Below are 27,389 nucleotides of genomic sequence, written 5' to 3'. Positions count from 1 at the left end.
CCGGTTCCACCCCTCCTCAAAAGAGCTGCTGGAGATGCTGCATTCTGTTCACCTCCAGACCCGGGATGGGTTCAGGTTGCCACCAAACAAGCTTTCTAGCGGCACCATCCAGCTTTCTAGTTTTCCCTAAACATGTTTTGAGTGTTCTGGTGCTGTACGCCAGACCCCTGGGAAAATGTGCCCGATCCCATGCGCTTTCCTTCCAGCTGTCCTGGGCAATTGGGATGCGCTTACAGAACGGGGGGCGATGCATTTGCTCCAGGTTCCTCTTAAGAAAGATGCAATTTAATGTTTCAGGAAAAAAAAAGTGGAGTTTTAATTGATTTTTAAATTGGAGTGTGTTTTTCACTTCCTCTCTGTTTATATTTCGAAATAAAGTCCATCCTCTGTGTGTTTTGGTACAGCATTTGAAAGAATAATTAAATTATTTGAACTAATCCTGGTGCTGAATTGGAATGATGATCAAGAAACACACCTGCATCGCGGCAAAGTTTGTTGATGCCGTGATGATGATGGATTTATTTTCCTTTTTAATGATCTACCCAAGTGAGTGAAGCGCTTGTTATGTGAAGTTATATTGGGAGAAAACTGAAAATAATGAGGAAGAGTAAAATATTGTGAATTCTTGCCTCATTTTGAGGCAAAATGGACTCATTACTCTTATATCTCAGCTCTGGATTTGCTTTGGTAGTGACTCTACGCTTGGTCCAAGGGACTGGTCCAGCAGTGCGCAGTGAGCGTGACAGGCACTGGGGCAGATAATGCAGAGAAAGCTGTTCTATAATTCACTTCGAAGTGGTTTGTGGGGTTTTGTGTGTGTATTTTTGTTATTATTGGGTTTTCTTAAATTAGCTGAACTTATCTACAAACGAGGGAGTATAAAAATCTGGGTTTTTTCCATCAGGAAGAGGAGCAATTTGAGATGTGGGTAAGGAGAGTGGAGGGAACATGGTATCTATGTAGTGACCTGAGCAGCTTCAATGGCTCCGCAGAGCGCACGGCTCTCTGACTCAATTAGAAAGAATAATCAAGAGGGGGAAGATGAATGGAGCAGAGATTGCTTCTTCCACGCTCAGGATCAGAGCATCCCCACACGGAGGAAGTCAAGGAAGGGAGCCAGGAGGCCTGCGTGGTTGAATAGGGATCTGTTGGGTATGCTCAAGCAGGAGAGGAGAGTTTACAGGTCATGGAAGCAGGGGCTGGCCACTTGGGATGAATATAAGGCTGCTGTTAGAGGAGTAGGAAGGCGGATAGGATAGCCAAGGCCTCCTTAGAATTACAGCTGGCGAGAGGGGTCAAGGACAGCAAAAAGAACTTTTTCAAATACATAGCGGATAAAACTAATACCAGAGGCAATGTAGGCCCACTGAGGAATGGGGTGGGTGCCCTGGTGGCAGAAGATACAGAGAAGGCAGAATTACTGAATGCCTTCTTTGTCTGTCTGCTCTGCCAGAGTCTGTCCTGGGGAGCCCTGTGCCCCTGAGACCCCGGATGAAGCCAGGTCAATGGAGGAGTTTGCTTTAATCAATGAGGACTGGGTTAGGGAGCAATTAAATAGTCTGGACATCCATAAATCCATGGGTCCAGATGGAATGCATCCGCGGGTGCTGAGGGAGCTGGCTGAGATCATTGCTGGACCGCTCTCCATCATCTTTGCCCAGTCTTGGGAAACGGGAGAGGTGCCTGAGGATTGGAGGAAAGCAAATGTCACTCCAGTCTTCAAAAAGAGCAAGAAGGAGGACCTGGGTAACTCTAGACCGGTCAGCCTCACCTCTGTCCCTGGGAAAGTAATGGAACAGCTTCTCCTTGGTGCCATCTCAAGGGATATCAAGGCTAGGAGGGCTATTAGGGGCAGTCAGCATGGCTTTACCAAGGGTAAGTCATACTTGACCAAGCTCATAGTCTTTTATGAGAATGTAACAAGGTGGATGGATGATGGCAGAGCGGTGGACGTGATCTACCTTGACTTCAGTAAAGCCTTTGACACAGTCTCCCACAGCATCCTCACAGCTAAGTTGAGGAGGGGTGGTATGGACAATAGAGTAGTAAGGTGGGTTACAAACTGGCTTAAGGAGAGAAGCCAGAGAGTGGTAGTCAATGGTGCTGAGTCTAGTTGGAGGCCAGTACCTAGTGCAGTGCCTCAGGGGGCAGTACTGGGGCCAGTATTATTCAATATATTCATTAACGATTTGGACGAGGGAATAGAGTGCACTATCAGCAAGTTTGCTGCTGACACCAAGCTGGGAGCAGTGGTGACACTGGAAGCTGTGCTGCCATCAGAGACCTAGACAGGCTGGAGAGCTGGGCGGGGAATAACCTGATGAAATTTAACAAGGGCAAGTGTAGAGTCCTGATCTGGGCAGGAACAAGCCCAGGTTCCAGTGTAAGTTGGGAAATTACATGTTAGAGAGCAGTGTAAGGGAAAGGGACCTGGGGGTCCTGGTGGACAGCAGGATGACCATGAGCCAGCATTGGGCCCTTGTGGCCAGGAAGCCAATGGCATCCTGGGGTGTATTAGAAGGGGGGTGGTCAGTAGATCGAGAGAGGTTCTCCTTCCTCTCTACTCTGCCCTGGTGAGACCCCATCTGGAATATTGTGTCCAGTTCTGGGCCCCTCAGTTCCAGCAGGACAGGGAACTGCTGGAGAGGGTCCAGCGCAGGGCAACAAAGATGATTAAGGGAGTGGAGCATCTCCCGTGTGAGGAAAGGCTGAGGGAGCTGGGGCTCTTTAGTTTGGAGACGAGGAGACTGAGGGGGGACCTCATTAATGTTTATAAATATATAAAGGGTGAGTGCCACGAGGACGGAGCCAGGCTCTTCTCGGTGGCAAACAACGATAGGACAAGGGGTAATGGGATCAAGCTGGAACACAAGAGGTTCCACTTAAATTTGAGAAAAAATTTCTTCTCAATGAGGGTGTCAGAGCCTGGAACAGGCTGCCCAGGGGGGTTGTGGAGTCTCCTTCTCTGGAGACATTCAAGACCCGCCTGGACACCTTCCTGTGTAACCTCATCTGGGCGTTCCTGCGCCACCTCACCTGGGCGTTCCTGCTCCAGCAGGGGGATTGGACTGGATGATCTTTTGAGGTCCCTTCCAATCCCAAACATACTGTGGTACTGTGGTACTGTGATAATGTAGCAAGAGTTTAACGCACGGTTAAAGAACAAGCAGCTAATGGCTTGGCTTTGATTAGAAAGCCAAGCGTAAACCTCAGGAAAGCACAAAAGCACCAGAGAGTGTCACACAGAGCCCTGGAGAAAACAGGGAAGGGGCAGTAAGGGCAGGACTTGTGCTCATTGGGAAACTGGAGTAACAGAAGAGAAAACACAGAAATGGAGATTCTATCTGGAGAGGTAGGAAATCAACTAAACTGATAGTTGGCTCGAGTAATACAGACTTCTGCGGCAAAATGGGAGGTTTTGAGTCAGAGAGACCTGGTGATTTTAATGGATTGAAAGAGCAAGTAATAGCCATGGAAAACCTGAGTCTGGTTTGGGAGGTTCATGTTTGTGACTGAAAGCAGGAGAGGACACCCTGCTAAGCCAGCTCTGGAGGAGAAAACCTTTGGGGAGCTCAGTCTGCCAGGTCTGCAATGTTCTTATGCTGTCTTTCCAAAGCAGTCAGGGCTCAAAAAGTAAAGCAAATCTTAACAGATTTCCATGTGTTTTCAAAGTTTATTCAATATAAGGTCGTTTCAACTGTTGTGTTTTGACTTAGCATGCTTGATTATTTTTTTTTTCCTTTTTTACTCTTCTTTGATATATTTTCTTAATATTTCCTTAGTTATAAAAAGACAGGAGGGGTAGATGCCTTTCTCCCCCTGCCTGAAGAACAACTACAAACCTCCCCCAAAGCCACCAGTGGGTGGAAATACCAGCTCCGTCATGTGGACAGCCACGTTTGAGCAGCTGCCATCACCACCACCACCGTCACCCAGTGGCTCAATGGCCGCCACAGGGACACACATCACAGCTCCCAGGCCGCACACTCACCTCCAGCCCCACCGTGTCCCTCTCTCCCAGCAAACCTGGGCAGGGCTGTGCACACCCTGTGTCCGGCCAAATGCAGCGACCCGGTGCCACAGGAGCGTGTCACCTCCTGGCACCTAGAGTGCCCAGCTGGTGGCACCAGGACAAGCAGCACTGAGACCCTGGGAGCGCAGGGTCTGTGAGTGGAGCATCTCCCGTGTGAGGAAAGGCTGAGGGAGCTGGGGCTCTGGAGCTGGACAAGAGGACACTGAGGGGTGACTCATTCCTGGGGATCAATATGGAAAGGGGCAGTGTCAGGAGGATGGAGCCAGGCTCTTCTCGGTGACAAACAGTGACAGGACAAGGGGCAGTGGGTGCAAACTGGAACACAGGATGTTCCACTTAAATTTGAGAAGAAACTTGTTCCCGGTGAGGGTGGCAGAGCCTGGCCCAGGCTGCCCAGGTGGGTTGTGGAGTCTCCTTCTGTGCAGACATTGCAACCCGCCTGGACACCTTCCTGTGTAACCTCATCTGGGTGTTCCTGCTCCATGGGGGGATTGCACTGGATGAGCTTTGCAGGGCCCTCCAACCCCTGACATTCTGGGGTTCTGTGTGAGCCCGGGTACACAGCAGTGCTGGGGCACAAGCAAGCTGAACAGCTGAAGCAGCTTCTGGCCGCACAGGGGCTGCCCGTTCCTGCACTAACAGCCTGGCTTTGGCTTCTTAGAAATGCATCATTTGTAGAATAAAATCCTGCCTTCAGCTGCCAGTCTCTCGATGAGGCTGAATTCCACGTCAGCATCGTGGACCTTCGTTCTGCGAAAGGCTCCGGACCAGCGGTTTTTCTCCCAGTAGTGGTGCCAGTTCCCGTCACTGTCTGCTCCGAAGCCAAACACGGAGACCTGCACACACCCAGCGAGACCCATCACTGCACGGGTGCTCGGGCAGCCCGAGGCCGCACAGACATCAGTTACAGCGCTGGTGAGGTGACAGCGCCCGGTCCCATGGCCACACTCACCCGCTGGCAGGTGTGCAGGGCAAAGAGCAGCGCCGTGAAGCCGGTCGAGGGGTATCGCCCGCGGCGCTGCGTCCAGTTGTCATGGATGTACTTGAGGAAAGCCGGGCTCAGGACCAGCACCTGAGTGGGGAGTGGTGGAGCCGTCAGCTGTGAACAGGACAGCCGCCCCAGTGCCGCCATCAGCCCCAGCACATCCATCAGCCCTGCCCTCCCGCTCTGCCCGCGTCCCACTGATAAACAAGCCCGGTCTCTGCCCGGGAGGAGCTGGAGCCTGTTGAGCCCCTACCTTGTTTCTGTCCGCTTTGATGAACTGTTTCACTCTCGTGTAGGTGCTGCAAAAGCCAGAGGACAGCGGTGAGCGTGGGGCGCTCCTGCTGCCGCGGCCTCTCCTTCGGAGGCAGCTGTTTGCGGAGGGCGGCTGTGCCAGCCCGTGTCAGCCTCACGGCACCCCCGGCCCCTCGGGCTGGCCCAGCAGCATCCCCTGGCTCTGGGAAGAGACACGTCAAGCCCATTGCCCCACAGTGGGGACAGCCACCATCCCAGCTACTGGGAGTGTGGAACTGCAGGATGCCCGAGCCCTGCGTGGAGGGGTCAGTGCCCCCTTTGCCAAACTGTGGTGTAGAGGGATGCCAGGACCCCACCCAGGGGCCCAACATCCCACCAGGACCATGGTACCAGGGCCCCACTGAGGCACGAGGGTCCCCAGGACCACTCCATGTCATCCCCTGGGTCTCCACCACAAGAGGTGCTGTCCCCTGAAGCCAACGCACTGTGTGAGCGCTCCGGTGGAGAAGGCGCTGGCCACCCACTGCAGGTCCAGCGGCTTGAAGGGGACAAGGACGAGGTGGACACCAGGCCTGAGGTTCACTGCGCTCTCCGGGTACATGAAGTGATGGGTTGTTCTCATGCCAACATCCAGCTCAAAGCCAGCAACCTTTGCTCTGTTCATCCTAGGGGACAGCAGGAAGGCACATCCCAAAGTGAAGGTGGACACCGTGCCAGTCCCAGGCTGCTGGTCCCACCAGGCAGGGACACCAGTAACCTGTTTAGCAGCAAAGAGGGGTCAGGGCTGTCACAGGGCCTGTGTGTGCCCCAGGGTGAGGGGCTCTAGGGAGCTGGGCCAGCAGCCCCTCTGCCTTCACAGGGCTTGTGCTGGCTGTTGCACACCAGAGTCCCGGGGACACAGGCGCCAAGTCCCTTTGGGTCACCCACCTCAGCACCCAGTCATGGGCATCGATCTCCAGCCCGTGGCCAGAGCCATTTAGCCGCCCCGAGTTCCCCACCACCGCACAAGTTCTGCAGCGAGACGGGTCCCACACGTCGCTGGTCGGTGCCGGGAGGACAGTGAAGAGCTGCTGAATGATGTCGTGGAGCTGGATGCCATTCGGGTGGCCCTGCAGGGTCTGGGGGAGCGAGGACAGCGACAGGCAGCATCAGCCCCCCCGCCACCAGTGATCCCAAAGGAGACAGAGCCCCACTCCTCCCAGCAAAACCTCGGGAAAGGCACAGAAAAACCTGATGGGGTATTAGGAAAAGGGTGCAGGACAATCCATAGAGGAGTGGGGGATGATGAGCTGGGGTTCCTGCCCCCCTTCATCCTCCATCGCATCTGTCAGACTTCACCTTGCCCCTGCCGCACCGCAAATAGCTGCGCCCACCCCTGTCCCACTCACCAGCCACCACCGCACCACGTCGGGGGAGAGCTCGTGGGCTGCGCCCGTCAGCAGAGGCCCCATGGCCGCATCATAGCGGGTGTGGAACCACATGGAGCTGTTGGCACCGGCAGTGCAGCGGGCAGCGGGGGTGTCGAGCAGGACGGGAGCCCCAAGGAAGGGACCAAGGTTGTCTGGGGGGGCTCGGAAACATTGCCACAGGGCCAGCAACCCACACAGGGCCAGCACCACCTGCATGCGCCTCCGGCACAGCATCCCTCATGCCACCTGCAGAGAGATGTCACAGAGACCAGTGACACTGGCACCACAAGACCCCTTCCCACCCACCCTCCCTGCCCAGCCTCCCGGGACACCGCTTGGCTGCTCACCAACCCTGCAGGGACCTGAAACAGCCTGGTACGCATTTCCTTTTCAAACCACTCCATGGCTTTAGTGCTGTGCTCTGCTCCTGGCACTGCCGCAGTTCCTTAGCTCTGGGCAGGGCTGGCTGGCAGTGTGTGCTGTATGCGGAGCTGCTCCCTGTCTGCAACACTTTCAGGGGCTGCAAATGGACTCATGAACAAGCAGCAAAGCGTTATCGCCTGGGCCACGAGCCAAACTCCAGCTCTGCTCTGGAGCGGCAGCAAAGCAGCTCCTCAGCGCGGGCAGCCCCGCCGCCTGCTCCCCACACCCTGCCAGGGAGCCGCCGGGCACAGGAACCCACAGCCTCTCCGCCGAGCCCACGCAGGCGCTGTGCAGCCGGCGAGACGCTCCCCCAGCAGCCCTGGGGTTTTGCAGCTTCAAGGGCATTGAATCATTGCCAGGAGGAAGGAGCAGGAGGTACTATCTGCCATCTGTGGGCATGAACCTCTCATAAATACCCATATTTAAGTGACATTTCCGTTCTCCATCTAAAAGCACCCATGTAAACGTAAAGCCAGGGAAAAGGGTTGTCTCATCCTCAGGGAGCTCACTAAGTGCTCATCCTCTCAGGATCTGGCTTCCCTGGGCTGAGGCAAGAGTGATGTGCAGGGATGCAGGACCAGCTGCCATCCCAGGGTCAGAAGTGACTGTAGCATATTTGGCGGGGTGGCCCCCTGTACTGGGAAAGCTGAAGGAGAGAAACCCCTCCTGTCCTCACAGGAGCACCCTGTGCTTCCCCCTGTCCCCTGGGTGCTGACGTGGCGCCACGGATCAGCACCGGCTTCATTGCTCTACGTGAACTGTTTGCAGCCCGTGCGGCACAGACGTACCTGCTGGCTGTGGGATCCACCCGGCTGCACTCACTCTGACCTGCAGGACGGCACCTCACAGCAAAGCTGCTGCTCCCGGGGACTGAGCAACAAGCAGAGATAGGAGTTTTTGGGGGGAGCTGGATGATCCCAGGTGGCCACCATGGGTCTCAGCCCCCTGCAAGGCTGCCCTTTCCCAAAGTGACAGAGCCGCCACTTCTGGAAGGGAAGCGCAAACAAGCCACCACCAGCACACTGGAGACACCAATGTGGTGGTTCCCCAGGAGGAAGCGGCCACAAAATGCCGGCTCTGCACCCCGCAGACTCAGGGGGAACCCAGAGGCCCCTGATGGTCGCCCTGTCAGCAGCTGCAGATCCTCATGACTTAATCTTCTGCCATCCCGCAGCAGCCATGAGCATTTGACATGATGGAGGCAAAGAGTATCCATCTGATGTGCTGGTCAGGCCAGGAGCCAGCAGTTCCCCGGGCTTGGTTCGCGTGGTCATGGAGCCTTGGAGGTTGTTCAAACTGCAGCCCATGGAGGGGGCCGAGCTGGCTGGCAGGTGCATGGTGGCTGCCAGTGGCTCTGTTAAGCCCAGAGCCAGGGGGCTCAGGCAGCGTGGTGGATATTTCACAAAGCTTTTTGCAGTCGCCTGTCACCAGGGAGGACAGGGTGGGCGTCCCCGTGTCCCTGCCTGTGCCCGTATGCAGCCCCACGGCATCTCTCTACCTGCACCCCCACAGTGGCTGAACCCCCCCAGCCCCAAGCCCAGAGATGGTCTTGCCTTCGGGTTCCCCAGCCCTGCACCGTCAGCCACGAGCCACCACGCTGCGGCCCTGCAGCTGCTGCATCAGGCTGCACCCCGTTCCCACAGACCGTCCCTGTCCCCACTCAGCCCCAAGGGACACCGCCACAGGTTCCCCAGCCCCACAGCCAGCAAACAGGGCCTCATGGTGCCACAACCCCCTGGTCCCCATCCAGCTGTCCCCAGGGCCCCTCACCTCCTCGGAGGACGCACCGCTGAGCAGGGCCGGGCGAAGCTGATGCTCCCGGGCTCGGTGGCCTCGCCAGCGCTGGCTGCAAGTTGCAACAACCACCACGGGAAGAGGAAGTGTGGCACCGTGACGTGGGGGGAACGGAGCCTCACAGCAAGCAGCGGTGAGGGCAGGACTGCCCCCTGCTCCAGCGGTGCCCACCACCCTGGCACATCCATCCCACACAGCCCAGTACCACAGTGGCTACTGGTCCTGCTGGAGCCAGGTGCCCTGGCCATGTTCCCAGGGCTCAATCAGGAAAGTCATCACCTAAATGCTCCTCTGAGGGTGGGAGGAGCTGCCTGGAGTGGAAACACCCTCCTGCCCCTACAGGTCCTGCTAGGGCAGCTCAACTTCTGCCACCACTGCCACCAGCAAAACAGAGGTGTCAACAGCCTCATGCATCCAGCACAACACTGGCTGGTTTCTGCTGCCCTCCAGGATGGGATTTTGGCTGAGCGAGGGCAGGACAAGGATGTGGAATGTGCCTCGGCAGCTGGAAAAAAACACAGTCAGTGGAGAAAAGCCATGCCAGCTGAACTCTGAGTAATTTTACCCGAGGGGAGGTCAGCCTCCTTTGTTCTGAGGCCTGTGAGGGGTTTGGTGACTGGGAGAGAGTGGCAAAGAGGGAGGATCTAGAAACTCAAACTAGAACAGCCCTGTGAAATAGAGAGCACTGAAGAGCTGTTATTTATTGGCACTGGGCTCCAAGGGCTCTCCACCGTTGCTGGGGATGCAGGCACTGAAGGAGCAATGCCCTGCGCTGCCCCAGGGCACACACAGTGAATTAAGGACAGTGCAGGCTCGGGGTGGTGCTGGCTCCATGTTTCCAAGCTCCTGGTGTGCTTGGTCCTCAGCAGAGCCCGTTTCCCAGGGCCGTACATGCCAGCACGGTGTCACCTGCAGCTCCAGAGCCCCGCATGGCGCAGCACTGCCCTGCTCTGCCATCCTGTTAGCACCAGCCAGGCAGGGAGCACCACGGCACGGACAGCACAGCCAGGGCAAGGCAGGGGCTGGGAATGGAACCACACGGTGCTGCAGGGCTGGTTCCTGTGTGGCGATGGTGATGGGGCAGGAGTGTAGCTGTGGAGCACGTTGGTTGCTGTGCTTTCCTGTTTGCTTGGCCAGGTGTTCCCTGGGACAGCCCAGCACAGCCAGCATGGACAGACAGGGATGCTGGGGCACTGGAGCTGAGGGAGGCAGCAGCGGGTGAGATGGTGCTCACAGCCTGCTCATCGCTCATCACTCATCACTGGAGCCCTCGGTGCAGTCTGGAGTTTGGGGAATTGCAGTTTAAGCAGCTGATCAGATCTTCTTGAATTGAAGAGGTCCTACTCACTGAGCACGTGAACAAATGAAGCAGGGAAAACACCTTGCCTGTGAGGCTGTCCTTCAATCCACCCTTTCTGTGGGGAGAAAGGAAGGAAAAGGAGGAGTGAGCACAGCACAGGGGTGTTCAGGGTTGCCAAGGAAAAGATGGAAGATGGAGAGACAGATGGAGAGCAGGAGATGACAATGTGTGCCACAGTCACGGGACAGAGGTGAGAGGTGGGTGGAGAGGGGACCATGTGCATCCCAGCGCCAGTCAGCATACACGGGTTCACTCACCCACCAGTTGCTGTCCTCCTTGTCAGACACCACAATGACCTCGCCTGTGCAGAACGTCAGCTCATCTTCCCGGTCAGCATCGCAGTCGTAGAGAGCACGGACCCTGCGGAGCAGCAGCTTGTTCTGCGAGCAGGAGAGAGCATCGCCAGGCCTCCTTAGCTTCATCAACACAAGCAGAAACAGCTCTAGTGTCTCGAACCCAGAGCCCCAGGCAAAGATGTGGGGAGCGAGGAGGAGAGACTGCGAGGTTTCTTGTGGCAGGTCACCTGCTGGGAATTTGGGTGGGACAGGGAACCAGAAGACATCTCCTTCTGCTGGAGCATCCCCCCGGGGCCACCTGCTCCTCTGCTGCAGGACTGCAGCACGTACAGCTGCACTGGCCGGGTTCCCAGTTCTCTCAAGGCAATTCTGTGCAAGGAGTCAGTGCTTCTGCCCAGCACAACCTCAATGCCAGGCAACCCAAGTGAGGTCCCCTAAGGAAATGGCTCTGCCTCTGCACAGTGTCCCTGGTGAGAAGGGCGTCCCCTGGAGCACAGAGAGGCAGGGCAATTGTGGACACTGCACCCTTGTCTGTGTCCAAAACTGTGCTCTGACTTGCTGACAACCTGAAATCACGAATGAGGCTTCCCTCAAAAGGTGATGGAGCCTTATGGGGATTCTGATAGCATTCCCAGCACCTAGCAGGGAGATGTCAAGGCCTGGGAGTCACAGCAGAAGTCCTGAGAGGACAAGTTGCTGGGGCCAGTCCCAGCTCAGTTCAAAACTGAAGGTGATAAATATGGGCAGATGTGGGACCTGAGCTGATCTTGACCGCTGGCTACCTACCAAACTGCTCCTCCGAGGAAGAAGAGGTGGACCATCCCAGGCATGGCCAGGACGTGGATCTGGCTCCTGGAGGGGTTGGTGTGGGCCGAGCTGTCCCACTTTGCTGGGGTCAGGCGTGCAGATGGAGTCCGTGGCTTTCAGGGCACCTATGACACAATCAGGCTGGTCATCTCCCACCTTTCATCACACACGGACAACAGCAAGCACCATTGTCAGGCAACACAATGCGGTGTTGTCCTCCACAGTACAGTGTGGGCAACAAGCATGCAACGGTCTGGGAGCTTAAAAGGCAGGAACTGGGGACAGGATGGAGAGGGGCAGCAGGCAAAGGGGACGTGGCCAGGAAGGACATAGAGTGGAGGCTGGAGTGAGAAGTGTGTACTGGGAAATGGGCTGTACAGCTCCAAGGTGCCCCATGAGCTGCCATGACCAGGGGAAGGAAGCAGCTGCCAAGGGTTGTATACTTGGCCCCCTCCATCCCATCCATCATGCTCCCCTCGCTGCTGAGCTCTGCTGGAGTGAGGCTGTTCCTAGAGACACCTGGGGGCTCCAGCTGCCCAGGTCTCCATCCTGGAGCACCTGGGACTGCTCCGGGCAGCGCTCACCCTCAGTCACAAGATTGTGTTGTGTAACCCACAGCCTCAGCCCCCTAGGCTGCCACCCTGCCTGGCTGTAGTGGGCGGAGCATCTTTCTGCCACAGGACACCCGTGGAAATAAATCCACTGCCTGAAAGATAGGAATGGGGTTACTCCCATCTCCAAATTCAGCATCTTCAACAGCCCAGCAAACCCCAGCATAACCCTGCCCTGGAGGCACTAGTGTCCAACAGCCAGGGTGCGGGGAGTCCCCCTCGTGCTCAGCTCTGGGCGCGTTGCCCAGCACCGCAGCTCCCACAGCTGTCCCAGCCCCACAGCCAAGCGAGCAACCTCACAGGCCTGCTCAGTGAACAAGGTTTGGCCAAAGCCACACACAACCCGACCTAGTGTGGATGCTGGACTGCAGACCGGCAGCAGGCCCTCCGCACCAGTGTGCTCCGGCTCCCTGTCCTGCGTTACCTGGAGCCAGGTTGGTCGGGCTGGGCTGCTCAGGGCTGAGCGGGACCCACGGTGCTGGCTCTGAAGATGTGTGCTTGTGCTTGATGCTCAGAGGTAGGGGTGGGCTCCTCCTGCTTCTTGTGTCCTCAGCAAAGACAGACGAGCTGGTGAGGAAGGGTGAATATGCCCTCTGGGAAGCTGAACACAGAGGGAGAACAGATCGGAGGTCAGCAGCGAGCTGGTGAGCTCCTGGGGCAAAGCTCCAGGATACACTGGGCACAAACAGATAGGCAGGGATTTTCTTTTCTCTGCTTGCAGGTCTGGCTTGAGAAATGCATCGGGTTGGCAGCAGAGCTGAGCTTGGCAGAGGGGAAGTCAGGTAGGACCTGGTGAGTCTCCCAGAAAGCAGGGCGGACTCTTGGATGTGGGCCACACCATGGAAAGGCTGGGCAAGGTGACAGTCTTGCTACAGACCAGAATTGCTGTTGTTTCTGCTGGCAGCTTTGTCTTCCCAGCCCTGTCTCTAAAGATACTCTGCCTCTCCCAACAGCAGCAGCACTGGGGAGGGGACAGTGCATCCAGCATAGGATCCCCAAGGGCAACCATGTGCTGTCCTGCTCTTCAAAGCAGGGATCAGCGCCAGGACAGACAGGCCAGCAGAAGCCAGCCCTGGTCCCTCAAGGAGCCCTGGGGTACCAGACAACCCCTCACATGCCATGGGGGCCCAGCTCCCTCCCAGACCACCCTGTGCTGATGGAGCCAGGCTGCAGCCCCTGCCGCAGGCTCTCACCTGGCTTTGCCCGCTGGGGCGGGACCGGAGGGGCGTAGGAGGGGGCTGGTGGCACATCCAGGCTGCAGAGGTGGGTGGCTGGGGGAGGGCAGGTGTCCAGCCGCCCCCCCCAGGTCATTGTCCCTTCTGCCTCTGGCCTGGGGGCAGCAGCAGGGGGATGGTAGCAGGTCTGGGGACAGGCAGACACGCTCCTCACAGGACCCAGCTGGGAAAGGGATTTTGTGGGTTAGACAGAGCAGGTATGGCCAGGCAGGTACTCAAGTGCCCGCTCCAAAGTGTTAGGAGTGGGAGCAGTGGCAGCACGTGTGGCCCCAAGCCAGAGCCTGTCAAGACCTCACCTTCGCATCCAGGTCTTCATCACTCTCATACATGTCATCCTGGCACAGCCGCCACTCATACTCCACGTGGACATGGGGGTTGAACTGGTTGCTCTGGGCCTGCAGCAGCTGGGGCACAGAGGAGCTGCCTGAGGACCCACCAGCCCTGTCCTGCCCCATCTCTGACCACCCACCCATCAGGACAATGTTTGCAAGTGCTGCTTCCCAGCAGCAAGGAGGGCTGCAAAGGTCTCCAAACACACAAATCAGGCCTTGGCAGAAGCAAAGCTTGGATTTGCTGAGATGTGCTCACCCCACACAGCCTCAGTGCACCTCCAGGTCCCCTTGCCCAGGCACAGCGTGACCCCTGCCTGGCCTGTCCCCAACTGCTCTGCCCTGAAGGACCCCACACCAGCACAGCCAGCACCCGCTCAACCCCTCTGCACCCTCCTCTGCATCGCCCCCAGTGCTGGAGATGCCAAGGGGTACGGGTGGCCCTATGGGACATGTCCACATGGGTGTGGGTACCCACTGCTCTCTGCCACTGGGACACATCCCGAAACTGGAGGGGTGACAAGACACAGTGTCTTACCAGCTCTTCACACAGGGAATGTCTCATCCTCCTGGCAACATCCAGGGCTGTCTCTCCCACTTTGTTGGCTGTGGCGGGGGGGAAATTGCAGCCTTGAATTCCATGAGCCCACACTGCATTCAGCGAATTGAAGAGCAGTGCTGCATTTGGGGCATCTAGGGGCAACCAAGCTTAAAAGAGCTTAGCTTGAATGCAGACCGAAACAAGGGAGCTGAGACACCCACATAAGGAGAAGGAGCATGAATAAATCCTGATGACTCACAGGTAGGACAGGAGAGAGGGACAGAAGAACTCAGTCACTACCAGAGTCTAAAGGCTATAAAACCAGAGGAGGACTCCATAGCCAGGACACCTTGTCATCTGTGTCACTGCAGGGAGCTTTGGGCAGACCCAGTACATGTGTACTGATGCCTGACAGACATACAGACTGCCCAGACACCCAGGTCCCCGTGCTTGCAAGCAGGGGTGTGAGTGCACATGTGACCAACGACAACTATTTCACTTCAGTTTCACTTTAAACTAAAACCCCTTCCTCCCTGGGAGGTCTGAGGGTGGCACCTGTGATGGTGTTGCTGTAACTCTGCAATCTTCTTATTTCTGCAAAACTCCACCTTGCAGAGCTGCAGCACAAGTCGGGCTGGGGAGGGGTGGGCTGGGGAGACTCTAGAGAAGAGGGATGGTGGAGAAGGGAACAGCAAGAGGTCTGCACCCTGAGAGACCACAGAGCACCCCCAGGCCAGCAGCAGGGTCTGCTCTGTGAACTCAAGAGGCTTGAGGTAGCGGTGGCAGTCAGCAGCCACAGGTCAGGAATGGCTGTGACCAGTATGGCCAAGGCAGCAAGAAATTTGGCTGCCACATCATCCCACGGTCTCTCTGCCCTCCAAGGGGCAGCCACGACGCTGGTTGAAGGGGGAAACGGGAGCATCCTAGGAGGCAAGCCTGAACACACCAACCAGCTCAGCTGGTGCCTGATGGTGTAGACAGTTTTGCCCCCCAATTTCATCAAGGATCCTAGTTTTAAAGCTCACTTCTGTGTTGTGAAGAGAAGATTCATGGGCCGTATAAATGGTTGGATCTGTGATCTGGGCTCCAGAGCACAAGGACACACCACCTCTGAATCAGCACTTTGGCAGCCCACCCACCTGCTCTCCAGCATCATAGCATTGGCTTTGAAAATGAGCTAAGTGCTGTGCAGGTGCTGTGTGTGGAAGAGCAGCTCAGGTAGCGTTTGCCTTGCTGGGTGAGCCCACCCCGGCACAGTCCCACCTCAGAGATGCCACCCACAGGCAGGCCTGTGGCTGCCCATCTGGGAAGGGGGCAAGCGAGACAGAGCAGAGGCATGAATGAGCTCCCCGGGGTCAGGAGCACCCCAGAGCAAACTGGTTCCTCCCTGGGGAGCAGAGAGGAGCATCCCCTGCTCCGAGCTGGAGAGCAAAGCCACTGCTTCTGACCCAGGCTGTCAAGAGCAGGAACCCATGAGGTGTGGTCACCCCACTCGTGGAGAGCCACATGCACCCCGAAACACTGAGCCTGGAGAGCCAACCAAGAGCAGTATGAGAGCGGGGCACCTCACTGGACATGCAGAGAAGAGCCTGGGGCTGAGGCTGCCGCCCTGTGGCCATGGTCCCCACCCACCGCTGTTATCATCCCATCTCTCCTCAGCTGCAGATAAGCACTGCTGAGCACTTCAGCAAAGGTTAAGGAGATGTTTCCAGAGAAGATCTAAGACACCCTGTGTGTGCACTGGGCAGGGGGTCCTGCAGCCACTCACTGATGGCGATGTTGGCTTTGGCCTTCAGCAGCAGTTTGACACAGTCGGGTTTGTTGTGAGAGCAGCTGTAGTGAAGCGGTGTGTTCCCCTCCACCGTCTGCTTCGCGAGGCTCCCGCTGCAGCAGGGGACAGAGAATGTCAGTGTCCCCAGAAAGGGGCTCCGGCCACAGCAAACTCTGCCTGGTGCTGGCACAGGAGTCCTTCTTCCCACCTCGCCCGGAGAAGAGGTGGTCACCACCACCATCACACCACAACCCAGAGGAGACGAGGGAACCCAAGACCCCTCTGATCAAGGAGCAGTTACCCCAAGGCACATTTGCTGGGAGACCTGCCCTGGTGATATTTCTCTCTTTTGGGAACATTTTGGAGAAGATCTTCAGCCTTGCACCTTTCACTAGCACAGCTTAGCCATGACAAGCTGAGTGGGTGTCATGAGCTTACCTGTTCTGGACAAGAAATTCGACGATGTGTAAAGAGGTTCGATCAGACAACAGCACAGCCAGGTGGAGAATGGTCTCCCCAGGTTCCTGTAACCAAGCAAAATCAGGTGTCTGCCTGCACCAGCACCACAGATAGCAGCACTGTCCTCCTGGGACTGTCCTCACACATTTAAAATCCCTGAGAGGTGAACAGGTTTGACTCTTTCAGAGTCATGGCCACCAGGACTGGTTGGGAACATAGTTAACGTGCATATAGCCATGGCTCATGGCTTCATGAAGAATAATCAATCAGCACCTTTTCACATTTAGAAACTGAGGCAACCAGAGGTCACTTCTCTCCCCAGGCCAGTGGCTGAACTTTGACAAATTCATGATCCCACCAGAGTCCTGGAATGTGCAAAAGCTGCTCGTGCAGCTGCTTCTCACTTGCCAGTTTGTGCCAACACATCCCATAGTGATGTAGCTACTTGTTCAAGGCAGCATTTTGCTCCTTCTCCTTTATTCTGCAGGGCACCGGCTGTGTCCTTGCTGGCAAAGGAGGAGGTGGTGGTCCCTGCAGCTCCGAGGGTTTGGGTTGCACTCACCTCTTGCACCCCCAGCAAGGACCCACACTGCAGTTTTGCAGGAAAAAACGCTACCCTGAATTTTTCACCTCACAGCGAGACTTGGATGTCCTGAGAAAATCCACTTGGAAGCTTTCAAGTAAATCTCAGTTACAAATTGGCCTTTGGAAAGCCCTGGGCTTGTGGTTGTGACTTCTGGCCCCTGCACACACAGCACGAGAAGGGCTGTGGGGTCACAGCCAGAAAACCTCCCTCTGCTGCGATGTTCCTCACCCTGCTCGTGTCTGCCGGTTGCCCCCAGAAAGCTCTTTTTTAATGAGAAAACTCTGTCCCCTTCCAGGCACAAGGACCCTCATGCACAGGCTGGACAGGGGACATCAAAGCTGTTTGCCACACAGGCCCACAGGACAGGTAGCCGTACCTGCAGAGGCACCAGCACAGGCTCGCTCAAATCCACGTTGTGCGCATACGCTTGGAGCAAAGAAAATATGTCCTTGTCCTTGATGGCTTCTGGGAGGCGGGAGCACGGGGCAGCAGGGCTCCTCTTGGCATATTTCTTCTCAACATACTTGGAAATGATAAAATTTTTCCGCAAGGCCCTGTCAAGGACCAGCCGAATGAGAGTTAGAGGCAGAGTGACCCAGTGAGCAGTCCGGGGCCACCCCTCCTCTCCCGCTGCCCCAGACACCTCCCTGTCTCTCCTTCACACCTGCCAGGCAGTTTAGAACCTTTCCTCTCTCTGTCACATTCCCCAAACTCCCCTGCAGCAGCGTTCACAATGACTCTTCGAAAACACTGTGGTTTTCTTAGAGCTTCCTCTCCTGCAGTTGCATAATCGTATGAAAACTTGACTTCTGGGTATATAAATTGTGAGCGCTGCCATGGTCAGGGATGGGGACCCTGCACCCACCATTGAAAGCCAGAATCAGGTTCCCATCTTTCCTTCCAATGGGGGTCTCACCACCTTCACCCAACACCCCAAGCTCTGGTGTTGGGAGGGACGGGGCCTCTCCCTCTCTGCCTGGCACCATCGCTTTTCAGAACCCCCTCCATGGCTTCTGCTCCACGATGAGGAGCCCTGACCCCTCCACCCTTCCTGATAGGAGACACTCAGGGGTGCACTGGGGATTTATAGACACTCCTGGGGATGTTTCCTGCTCTCTTCTCCCCTCCCCTTCCCTCCCCTCCTCCACAGCCCTTTGCCTTTCAGACTCCTCTGCCCTCACAGTTCAGTACCGGGCTCAGCTCCCTGACTGGGAGACTTAGGGGAACAAGCAGAAAGCCCAAGGACTGGGAAACACCACATGGCATGAACTGGCTGAGAGTATCCATGGGTCAGGAACAGCTTCCAGACAAGGACTGGCTGAGTAAGCTGGGGACTCTCCCCCTTGGAGAGGTCAAGAAGCAGCGGAGAACCAGAGTATCTGGGGTGGCTGCAGATGCCCTGGGGGCAAACAAGTGCTCCAAACAGAAAAGGCCATTGGGGAAGAGCAGAATTATTAATTTTGTGCAGTTTCAGTTTCCCCAGAACGCAGGTGGAAGGGTGGGTCTGGCAACTTGTATCTTGACCACACTGTTCCCATTGTGTTTACCTGCTCTCCCCCTGCCCAGTGCTGTTCCTTATCCACCTGTACACTGCAGGGTAAATCCACACTGTCTAAACGATGTTCTAGTCAGGACTTACACACCTTTAACGGAACCTAATCATGCCTGGTCTGCCCACTCTTCAGCCTCCTGAAAGTCTCCCTGGCCCCTGACAGTAAGCTCCCCAGCTGTAAGTTTCCCCCAGGAGCTCTGCTGCACCCCAGATTTAAGGCATTAAGCCCCGGAGCATCCTGCAGCTATTTCTGGTACCAGCCACACACCCCAGCACCCCCCGTCCTCTGCAGAGGCTGAAGGCTGAGGTGCTCCAGGATGAAGGACGGGGGTTCCCGCATCCTCAACGGATCTTTGCTGATCCAGCTGGTCCCACTGACCCTGGAACTGCACCACTGGACACAGTGAACCATTATGCACCACAGCAGTCCCTTTCCCCTCTCACTCCACCCTCCCGCCCTTCCCTGCCCTGCTGATGTGCAGCCAGGGACCTCCTGCTTGGCAGGTCTGCTTGGCTTTTTACATTTATCATCTTGCCATGCCTTTCCAGCACCTATTCCTCAACCCTTGCCCTGACCTCAAGGCTAATCCCTGAGTTCTCCTCCTGGCTCTTCCTCACTCTTTGTCTCTCCTTTATCAGACCTTTCCCTCTGGGCTCGGTCAAATTTCTTCTAAAGAGAAGCTACGATCTGGGGAGGGGATCTGGCAGCGCAATGTGTCCATGTGGGCAGCACACAGGACCACAGAGCATGTGCCCATGGGTGAGAGTCCTGTATATAAGCTCCCACAAAAAACAGTTCTGGCAGAGCAACTCACTTGTCAGTGTGCTCTGTGGGCTTCAGGGAAAAGCTGCGGAGATTCGCTTCCATGATGCCATTGAAGCCAGAGTTGCCAATATTCCTCACCACCTGCAAAACAGAGAAGCCAGAGGTGACATGGGACACGCAGCAGCTCTGCATGCATGGCAGCAGAAGAGGAAGCTCCAGGCTGAGATCCTGACCAGGTATCAAGGGGATGTCTGAGGGGTACCAGAATGTGTATTCCCAATGACTGGAGACTCTGCCCTGACTCCTACTGCTGAGATGTCTCAACTCTAGCAGTGAAGCCAACCCCTGGGCTGGGATCTGGGCCAGCAATGATCCCTCCCAACCACCCCCACCCCTGCCCTGATCCCCACCAAGTGCCGGCAGTTCCCATCACAGCCCTACCAAACCCATCAGCACCTGCAGCACCATGGCCCTAAAACAGCCCCATGCAAAGTCTCCAGCCTCCTGCCCACCCCACACTCCACTGTAGCCCAGCTCATCTCAACCCTGCCCCACAGCTCCCCAGCACCAGGGGACACAGGTGGGGAGAGGGGACAGAGGGAGATGGGTGACACAGCAACAGCAAAACGACTCACTCCTCTCCTCCCTGAAGATGATAATTCCTGCCACAATAACCACTGAGCCCTGGGAATTACAGGTGGGTGTGGGTGAGTTTGACTGGTGAAAAAGCCATTGGATTAACTTAGTTTCAGGAAGGCACTGGAGAAGCAGGGGGAACATCCTACCAGCAATTCGGAGGTTGCCAGCTTGTCCAGAGACAGCGACTGGATGCGGGAGAGATGTGCACCTATCTCTCTGTGAATCCCAGAGCACTTAATGCAGATCAGGATGCCCAGGTTAATGGAGAGCCAAGAGGGATCTGTAGAGACAAGAATGCCAGGCTCGTGCTCTTCTCCTGCCTCTTCTCCCCGTCAGCCCCTGCCACCCCAGGGCACAAGCCCCACAGCGGGACAGAGGGAAGGGCAAGACACCAGGTGGCTGCAGGTCTCCAGGAGCTGGATGCCACGAGCAGGGCAGAGCTCTGCTTGTCCAGGAGGAGGAAACATGGCAGCCCCACAGCCATGGGCTAGCTCTCACCTGGGGCCGAACAGTCGCAGCACTCCTGGTTCCCAGGCATGCCCCTGACCTCCTGGATGATGGCCTGGGTCAGCTCCTCCTGGCTGCGCTCCCCTCCACCCTGCACCTTACTGAAGGCCACGTTCAGTGCCTCCTCCTTGCTCTTGCTGAGGACGGACACCCAGCTGCATGGGCAGAGAGCGGCTAAAGCGTTGGGTCCCCTGCAGCTGTGCTTGGGCTGCGGGGCAAGGCGAGCAGTGGGGCTCATCCCACTGCTGCAGGGACATCCCGCTCTGCCCCAGCCTGCCAACAGCCACCACACACACAGGTCCTGCACAGGACCCCAGCAGCAGCCTGGGTGCCAGGAGCCTCCACCACGCTCCATGTCCTGCTCGTGGCCAGCCAGCCCCCCCGGCATGACTGGGACACAGTCAGGATGGGAAAGGCAGCAAATGGGAGCTGTGGTGCACTGCTCAATTAGCCAAAGTGCTGGCTCCCCATCAGCAGCCAGGGGAATATTTTTTCTGTACTTACACGACACAGTCCTGCTCGTCCTCTGCCAGGAAGCGGTACGTGCGGTTGTCTGAAACACACAGAGCCGGTCTCCTCTAGACACCCCATTCATCCACCTCACCTGCCAGGCTCACAGCAGGGCACAACACACCTGAGCTGAGCTCAGCAGAGCTGGGAGCAATCTCCAACCCAGGCACCTGGGGTGACAGCCACCTCCATCTCGCTCAGCACCCCCCAGTGCACCCCATAGACTTGCTCCTGTAGCAGGAATGCTGGTGTCAGCTGAGCTGCAGCCTGGGAACTACGGTTGTATGGTCCCCACACACCCCACACTGCCCATGGCAGGGCTGCCCATCTCACACCCTGCATGTGCATCGCTGCTCCCGAGCAGAGCTGCCTCCTGGCACGGTTTCCCCAGGGTAATCCCCCCAGTTGGCCCAAAGCTGCACAGATTCCTCCCATCCCTGCCCTGTCCAAAGCTCTGCCTCCTCTCCAGGCCCTTCCCAAAGGAACCACAGGGCAGGTGCCAGCACTCACGGGAAACCAGATCGAAGCGTTTCTTGTCATCTGTGTTGGGCTTCACCTGGCAGGTCAGTAAATTCAGCTTGGCTGGTGGGCAGTTGAGCTACAAACAGAATGAGGAGGCATCAGAGGGCTGTGGAGCAGCAGTGGTGTGCGCTGCCTGGCTCTGGAGGCAGATCTGCCTTGTGCCTGGTGCTTTGTCTTTGACTCCGCTCTCAGGATCCATACAAGAAATAGCAACATGGACCTTTTCTTTCCCAACAGCCACCCCATGCTTGGAACCAGGTCCCTGGGCTCGTGCACACAGGCACGCGAGGACCTCCTGTGTTTGTCTAAAGCTCTCTGGCATTGCAGAGACTTGAGTCTCAACAGAAGACCTCCCGCACCAGGGCAGCCCAGCAGGGTGAGCAGCAGGCATGAGGGCTCTGAGGAGCCCCAGGAAGCCACCACGGTGTGGGGCAGCGTCAGGCTCTGTGGACACTGCGGGGACGGGCAGCAGCTCCCAGGCAGGAGCAGAGCAGAGTGGAAGAAATGGCCCTACCGTGCTGTGGGAGATGGTCAGGTAGCCATTGCTGATGGTGCATTTCCTCTTCTGCCAGACTTTTCTCAACCTGGAAATGAGTAGAGGGTGAGCTGAGAGGACACACACATGCAGAGGAGCATACATGCAACACAGTGCAGCACTGGCCAATGCAAGAGCCGTGCAAGACAGCATGGGGCTGCAGCTCTCATCATACATGTCAGCTGGGCTGGCACAGACAGAGTCTGTTGCTCTTAGTCTGTTCTGGGCTAAGAAGGACACATCATATGGCATAAGGCAGACGTACAGACAGGCAGTACAGTCACTGTGGAGGTGATTCAGGTGCAGGGCATCAATCGGGGCATCAGATCCAGCCAGCAGAGCGTGCAGCCCTTTGCAGAAGCCCTCAGCAAACATTCGAGACCATCACCTCCATGCTGCTCCCCGGCTGGCTGTCCTGGAGCCGCCAGTCAGGGCAGACCACAAACTGGGAGAAAGCAGGAAGAGATACACCCAAAACGGGAGACGAAACTTCAGTCTGCAGTGAAGGAGACTCCCGAGCCCCAGACCATGATTTTCAGTCCAGTTTCAGGTTTTTCTAGGATCCTTCACAGGCCTTTCTGGGTGTGGAAGTCTCCCAATGCAGGACCCCTGTGATTCCCAGCAAGCATCCTCCCATGCACCCCTGGGAGATGATCCTCTTTGCAGGGCCTGGCTCCTGGCAGAGGGGCACAGGACAGATGCTGGTTTGCTCTGAGTGTTTCCCACCAGGAAGGATGGAGGGGGAGAAGCACCAACCCTCCCAGCACAAGAGCCTGGGATGTTGGGTGGAGGTGGTGAGATCCCCACTGGAAGGAAAGATGGGGAGCTGTTTCTGGCTTTCTGTGGTGGGAGGAGGAGTCCTCGCCCCCAGTGCTCACACGGTCTGAGGGGATATCGTGCAGCTTCACGGGAGAGGAATGCCCTTAGAGCAGATGGACACAAGCTCCTGCAGCTCTGTGTTGAAAGCTGTTGGAGGCTGGGACAGTGTTGAGCACCCTTTATGTGTGCTTATCCTGTTCTCCTGCCTTGTGGCCACCCCAGGAAGAGGAGGCTGATCTGGGTGAGCCCTGCTCTGGCCCCAGCTCACCGAAGCACAACTGAAAGGGCCATGCTGAATCCCAACTTACCCATTGCTTTTCTTGAAGAGAGTCCCTGACTTCTCAGTGCTGTACTGCTCGTTATCCTGCAGCTGGTGCATGTTGTACCCTGCCTGCTTGTTACCAGGGTCCTGGCAGAAGGAGAGAAAGAGCAACAAGGCTTTACCCCATCTATACCACTGGCAACCAAGAGCATGTCCTCATGGGGCTGCCATGGACCCTGTGCTCCCCCAGAGCTCACCAGAAACCCCATGGCTTTCTGCATGGCAGGCAGACACCATATAAGCAGCTGCCATGCCTTACCCTCTGCAGGCACCACCCGGCTTTCCCACACAGGATCAGATTTTACCTCTTTCTGCTCCAGGTGCAACGCTGTTTTCAGCTGATCCCGGAGGGAACAAAGCTGCTGCTTCTCCTCCTCCTGCCTGATCTTCCTCTGAAATGTGCTGGCGCACAGTGAGCTGCTGAGACGGCAGCAGGAGGCTCCTGCCACAGCATCCCCCTCGTCCCAGGCCCAGCGGAGGTGTCCCCACGCCACCCTCTGCCCTCATCACCGCCCCATGGCCGTGGGACGCGCTGAGCCCCATTCCTAGGGTGGGAGGCTGCTGCTCGTCCCCTGCAGTGCCGTGGTACATGGCATGTGCAAGAAGCACCTCACTGGAAACCTCACCGAGGGAGGGAGCAGGCATGTCCCCCGCACCAGCACTCCCGCGACGTGAGGCCACAGGAGAGCGGGCGGCATTTCACTGAGCAAACAGCTGTTTGCAGCTTTTCACAGTGTAAAAACAAACAACAGCTTGAAGGCCACTGTGGTGGTTGCTTTTTTTTTCTTTTCCCTTGGTAGTGTTAGTCATTAAAATAATTAAAAGGTCTCTGAGCCATCAAAAAGTTGATGGACCTTCACACATGGCTGTGGCCCTGAAGCGAAGCCTGGGGGTTTGTCTGCATGGGGGATCCATAAGGTGCTGCTTGCTGTGCTCTGTTACCCTGCTATGGGGTGGCAGCTCCCCTCTTTTTGTTATTTACATAATGAATTTTAATATGAGTGATAACAAATTATGGAACAAGCAGGTAACAGCCCTAAGGGAGATTAATTAAAGGAGATTAAAAAAAAACCACTAGACACTCAGATGACACGTGCACTGCAGGACCAGGAGAGACGGGTAAAGTGATGTCGACACAGGAACGGGGTGGGGACCATAACCCAAACCTCTGCAAATCTTGGCTTGCAAGGAGGTGTGGAAAAGAATGAACAAGCCCAAGCAAACTACAACTGAGGTCTAGAAATGCTGGGAAACCGACAAAAGCTGAAGTTCACAAGGCTTACATGACCTGCCTCTACCGCTAACAAAGCCCCCAAGGAAATGCATCAAGAGCTTAAGTTGGCAGCAACAGGTATGAAAAGACATGAGCACAAATGAGAAATCTGGAAGTCCGCAGAGCAGCCAGGGCTTTGGCAGATGAATACGTTAGTGTCTCCTTTGTACCCATGTTTTGCTACTCGCTGCCCCAGGGTATGGCATCACAAGTTTTCCCTCTCACACTGACGGGTGCGTTTCACCCTTCCATGGGCCATTGCGCATCAGAGGATCAGGAAATAATGGTTAATAGATGCAAAGAGCTGCCAAAGTGCTCAGCTCTGCTGCTGCAGAGGATGAGGAGGCCCCGGGGAAGATGCCCCTGCTCTCCAGCCTGCTCCCGCTCGCCACATCTCACTGCAGATGAACACTCCGGGATGAGCTTCTCTGTAAACTTGAGTTTTGCCATTGTGTTTAAACATTCCTGGAAAAACTGGAGAGGAAAGTCTAACACAAGGGCATGTCCTGAAATCCTGCTCTTAGCACTGCCTGTGACACCTCCAGTTGCTGGTGAGCTCCTGCCTCAGAGCCTCCAGCATCGTGCCTCCAGCAGGCAGCACTTTAGCTTTATAGTTGAAAAAATCTTTCTTAGGAAATGTATTTTAGAAAGATTTGGAGGCAGTTAAGTTCATGGAGAGTGCTCAGCATTCTGTTTTCTTTGCATCCCAGATTTCTGGTTTACACCACCCTATGAAAGTGTCAGAATAAAGAGAGGAAACGCACCCCATTGAGATCCTTGTCTCCACCCTCCAGGAAAAGAGGACTTGCACCATGTTACAGAACAGGCAAAGCCAACTGCAGGAACCCAGGTCCTGCAAGTTAATCCACCCCCAGGTCCCCTCTACAACCAGCCCTTCTGGAGACAAAGGGTGTGCGGGCAGGTCACCAGTCACTCGTACTTGAACTTGAGCTGCCGTGCTTGATGTGGTTCTGCAGCAGGTCAATCCCTTTCTTGGTTTTAGTCTCATTCACTTTGTTTATATACTGAAGGGAAAAGGACACAGGGAATGAATTTGTAGCTTAGAGAGAAAAGCCCTTTCTGCGCTATTTGGTGACACCACCCACCCCACCTCCCAGCGTGCTGTGGCACATCCTGGCAGTCCTGACTGCTGTGAAACAATCCCAGGTCGGGAGGCAAGTGGGAAACAGCAGCATAAGAGTCACTGCTGGTGTCTGGCTGCTCCAGACCAGGCTCTGCTGGGGCTGGGGCATGGATGCTGTGCACCAATGGAAAGGAAATCCATACCTTGGGTGCCAAGTCAGCAACTCTGACAACACTCCACGTGGCACAGGCTGGTTCCTGTCCTTATCTCACACGTGTTCAACTGGAAGGTCCTGCGCTCCTTCCATACCTCTTGGGTCACCTCCCCCCGGCTCACCTCACTCCACACCAGGCTGCTTGGCCAGCTCACGCTTCTCCTTCTCACTCTTGGCATTCGAGGAAAGAGGAGAGATACGTGAAAGGCTCCACCTGACTGCTCGCCAGTGAAGGCAGAGAAAAACCAGCCTCTAAATCCAACCTTGGGGCGAGGGAGCCTGAAGACTTAGTTTGCTGTCATAGTCTTTGCAGGCCTTCTCCAAGGGCTTCTTGAACTCTTGGGAAGATCCAAAGGCACCATTTAATGAGTACAATGAGGACAGAGCCTTCATCCTCCTCAGCGTACTGCGTTCCCGTTGAGTCACCCTCACATAAGGACCCTTGCAGACCCAGGACGTGGCTGTCCACAGGAGTGTCCATCCCCAGGAAGGTCCTCGCCTCTCCTCAGTGCACAGCGGACCAGAGCTCACAGGTGCAGGTTCACTAACGGGCACGTGCTTGCACACACACGCAAACACACAGAGGCTCCAAAGCCTCCATCACGCATATGTGCATCGCATAGGCATGTGCGCAGCAGCACCCAGCAGTAACACCTTTCTCGGACTCGCAGTTTAAGGGCAGAAGGAATTGCTCAGACATGCACAACCCAGAAAGTACCAACCAGGTTCTCACTTGGTGAAGCCAGAATGTTGGGTTTAACAAAAATGCCACTCAGACACCAGAACCTGACAATGCCAGCACAACCTCATCCTTCCCTGGGTATTAATTTAAAGGTGAATTAGTCTTGCTGCTAAAAAGCTGTCATTTGTTTCCCATTTACTTTGCGTGACTTTAGCTTCTCTCCAGTGGTTACCATCTTGGTATGTTCATCTGCATTTGTCCATTAAATGCATTTACTCAGATCACCCATGTTGTGCTGTGTTCTCACCACTGACTGCTCTGCAAACCTCCGTGTCAAAGACACAGTAAATCAGGTTGGAGGGGATGTCAGGAGGTCTCTGGTCTAACCTCCTGCTCAAGGCAGGGACAGCACTGAATTCAGACCAGGCTTTGTGCAGGTAGATGTCAAAAAAATGCAAGGATGGAGATCCAACAGTCTTTCTGGGTCACTGTCCCAATGCTTCTCCGTCCTGCAAGGTGAAATTTCTTTATTTATTTTATTTCTATTTTATATCTCTATACCTATTTTATTTCTATTTTTTATTTCTATTATTTTATTTCTTTATTCTTAAGGAATGGCTGAGGAACCTGGGGGGTTCAGCTGGAGAACAGGAGCTGAGGGGAGACCTTCTGATCTCTGAACTGCCTGAAAGGAGCTTGGAGCCAGGGGGGTCGGGCTCTGCTCCCCAGGAACAAGCGCCAGGAGCAGAGGAAACGGCCTCAAGTTGCGCCAGGGGAGGTTGAGGTTGGATCTGGGGACAATTTCTTCCCCAAAGGGCTGTGGGGCATTGGAACAGGCTGCCCAGGGCAGTGCTGGAGTCACTATCCCTGGAGGGGTTTAAAAGGCATTTAGATGAGGTTCTCAGGGACATAGGTTAGTGCTAGAGTTGGGTTACATTATGGTTGGACTCCATGACCATGAGGGTCTCTTCCAATCAAAATGATTCTATGATTCTATTTGTGTCAAGGCAGAACCTGTCAGGGCAGATCTTGCATTTGTCTCCACTCTAATGAAAATGTCAGACTGATTGAGG

At 55.8% G+C, this 27,389-nt stretch overlaps 2 protein-coding genes across 2 annotated transcripts; both read right to left on the bottom strand.

The window, feature by feature from the left end:
- Positions 1 to 4,338: 4,338 nt before the first annotated feature.
- On the bottom strand, positions 4,339 to 8,929 carry LOC308046558 (CMP-N-acetylneuraminate-beta-galactosamide-alpha-2,3-sialyltransferase 2-like). The gene is made up of 8 exons (XM_080354481.1): positions 8,873 to 8,929; positions 7,891 to 7,972; positions 6,659 to 6,925; positions 6,198 to 6,388; positions 5,756 to 5,935; positions 5,272 to 5,317; positions 4,986 to 5,105; positions 4,339 to 4,869 (listed from the first exon to the last, which is right to left on the bottom strand). Exons 3-8 carry the CDS (start codon positions 6,911 to 6,913, stop codon positions 4,702 to 4,704), a joined length of 960 nt encoding a protein of 319 aa, XP_080210607.1. The 5' UTR covers positions 6,914 to 6,925; positions 7,891 to 7,972; positions 8,873 to 8,929; the 3' UTR covers positions 4,339 to 4,701.
- Positions 8,930 to 10,236: 1,307 nt separating this feature from the next.
- Positions 10,237 to 26,115, bottom strand: LOC308046671 (arf-GAP with SH3 domain, ANK repeat and PH domain-containing protein 1-like; the record flags this gene model as incomplete). The annotated part of the gene is given in 23 exon segments (XM_080354667.1): positions 10,237 to 10,311; positions 10,514 to 10,636; positions 11,339 to 11,484; positions 12,395 to 12,571; positions 13,164 to 13,368; positions 13,502 to 13,609; positions 14,073 to 14,140; positions 15,844 to 15,959; positions 16,285 to 16,370; positions 17,268 to 17,445; positions 19,259 to 19,350; positions 19,995 to 20,128; positions 20,347 to 20,510; positions 20,860 to 20,908; positions 21,376 to 21,463; positions 21,902 to 21,971; positions 23,050 to 23,150; positions 23,369 to 23,465; positions 24,749 to 24,824; positions 25,283 to 25,361; positions 25,688 to 25,763; positions 25,765 to 25,805; positions 26,008 to 26,115. Coding segments are annotated over 23 exon segments (2,457 nt in total).
- Between the last annotated feature and the right edge of the window lie 1,274 nt (positions 26,116 to 27,389).

This window comes from Nesoenas mayeri (assembly GCF_963082525.1).
Source record: "Nesoenas mayeri genome assembly, chromosome: 16".
Lineage (NCBI taxonomy): Eukaryota > Metazoa > Chordata > Aves > Columbiformes > Columbidae > Nesoenas > Nesoenas mayeri.
This window is presented reverse-complemented; position numbering and strand designations above follow the sequence as displayed.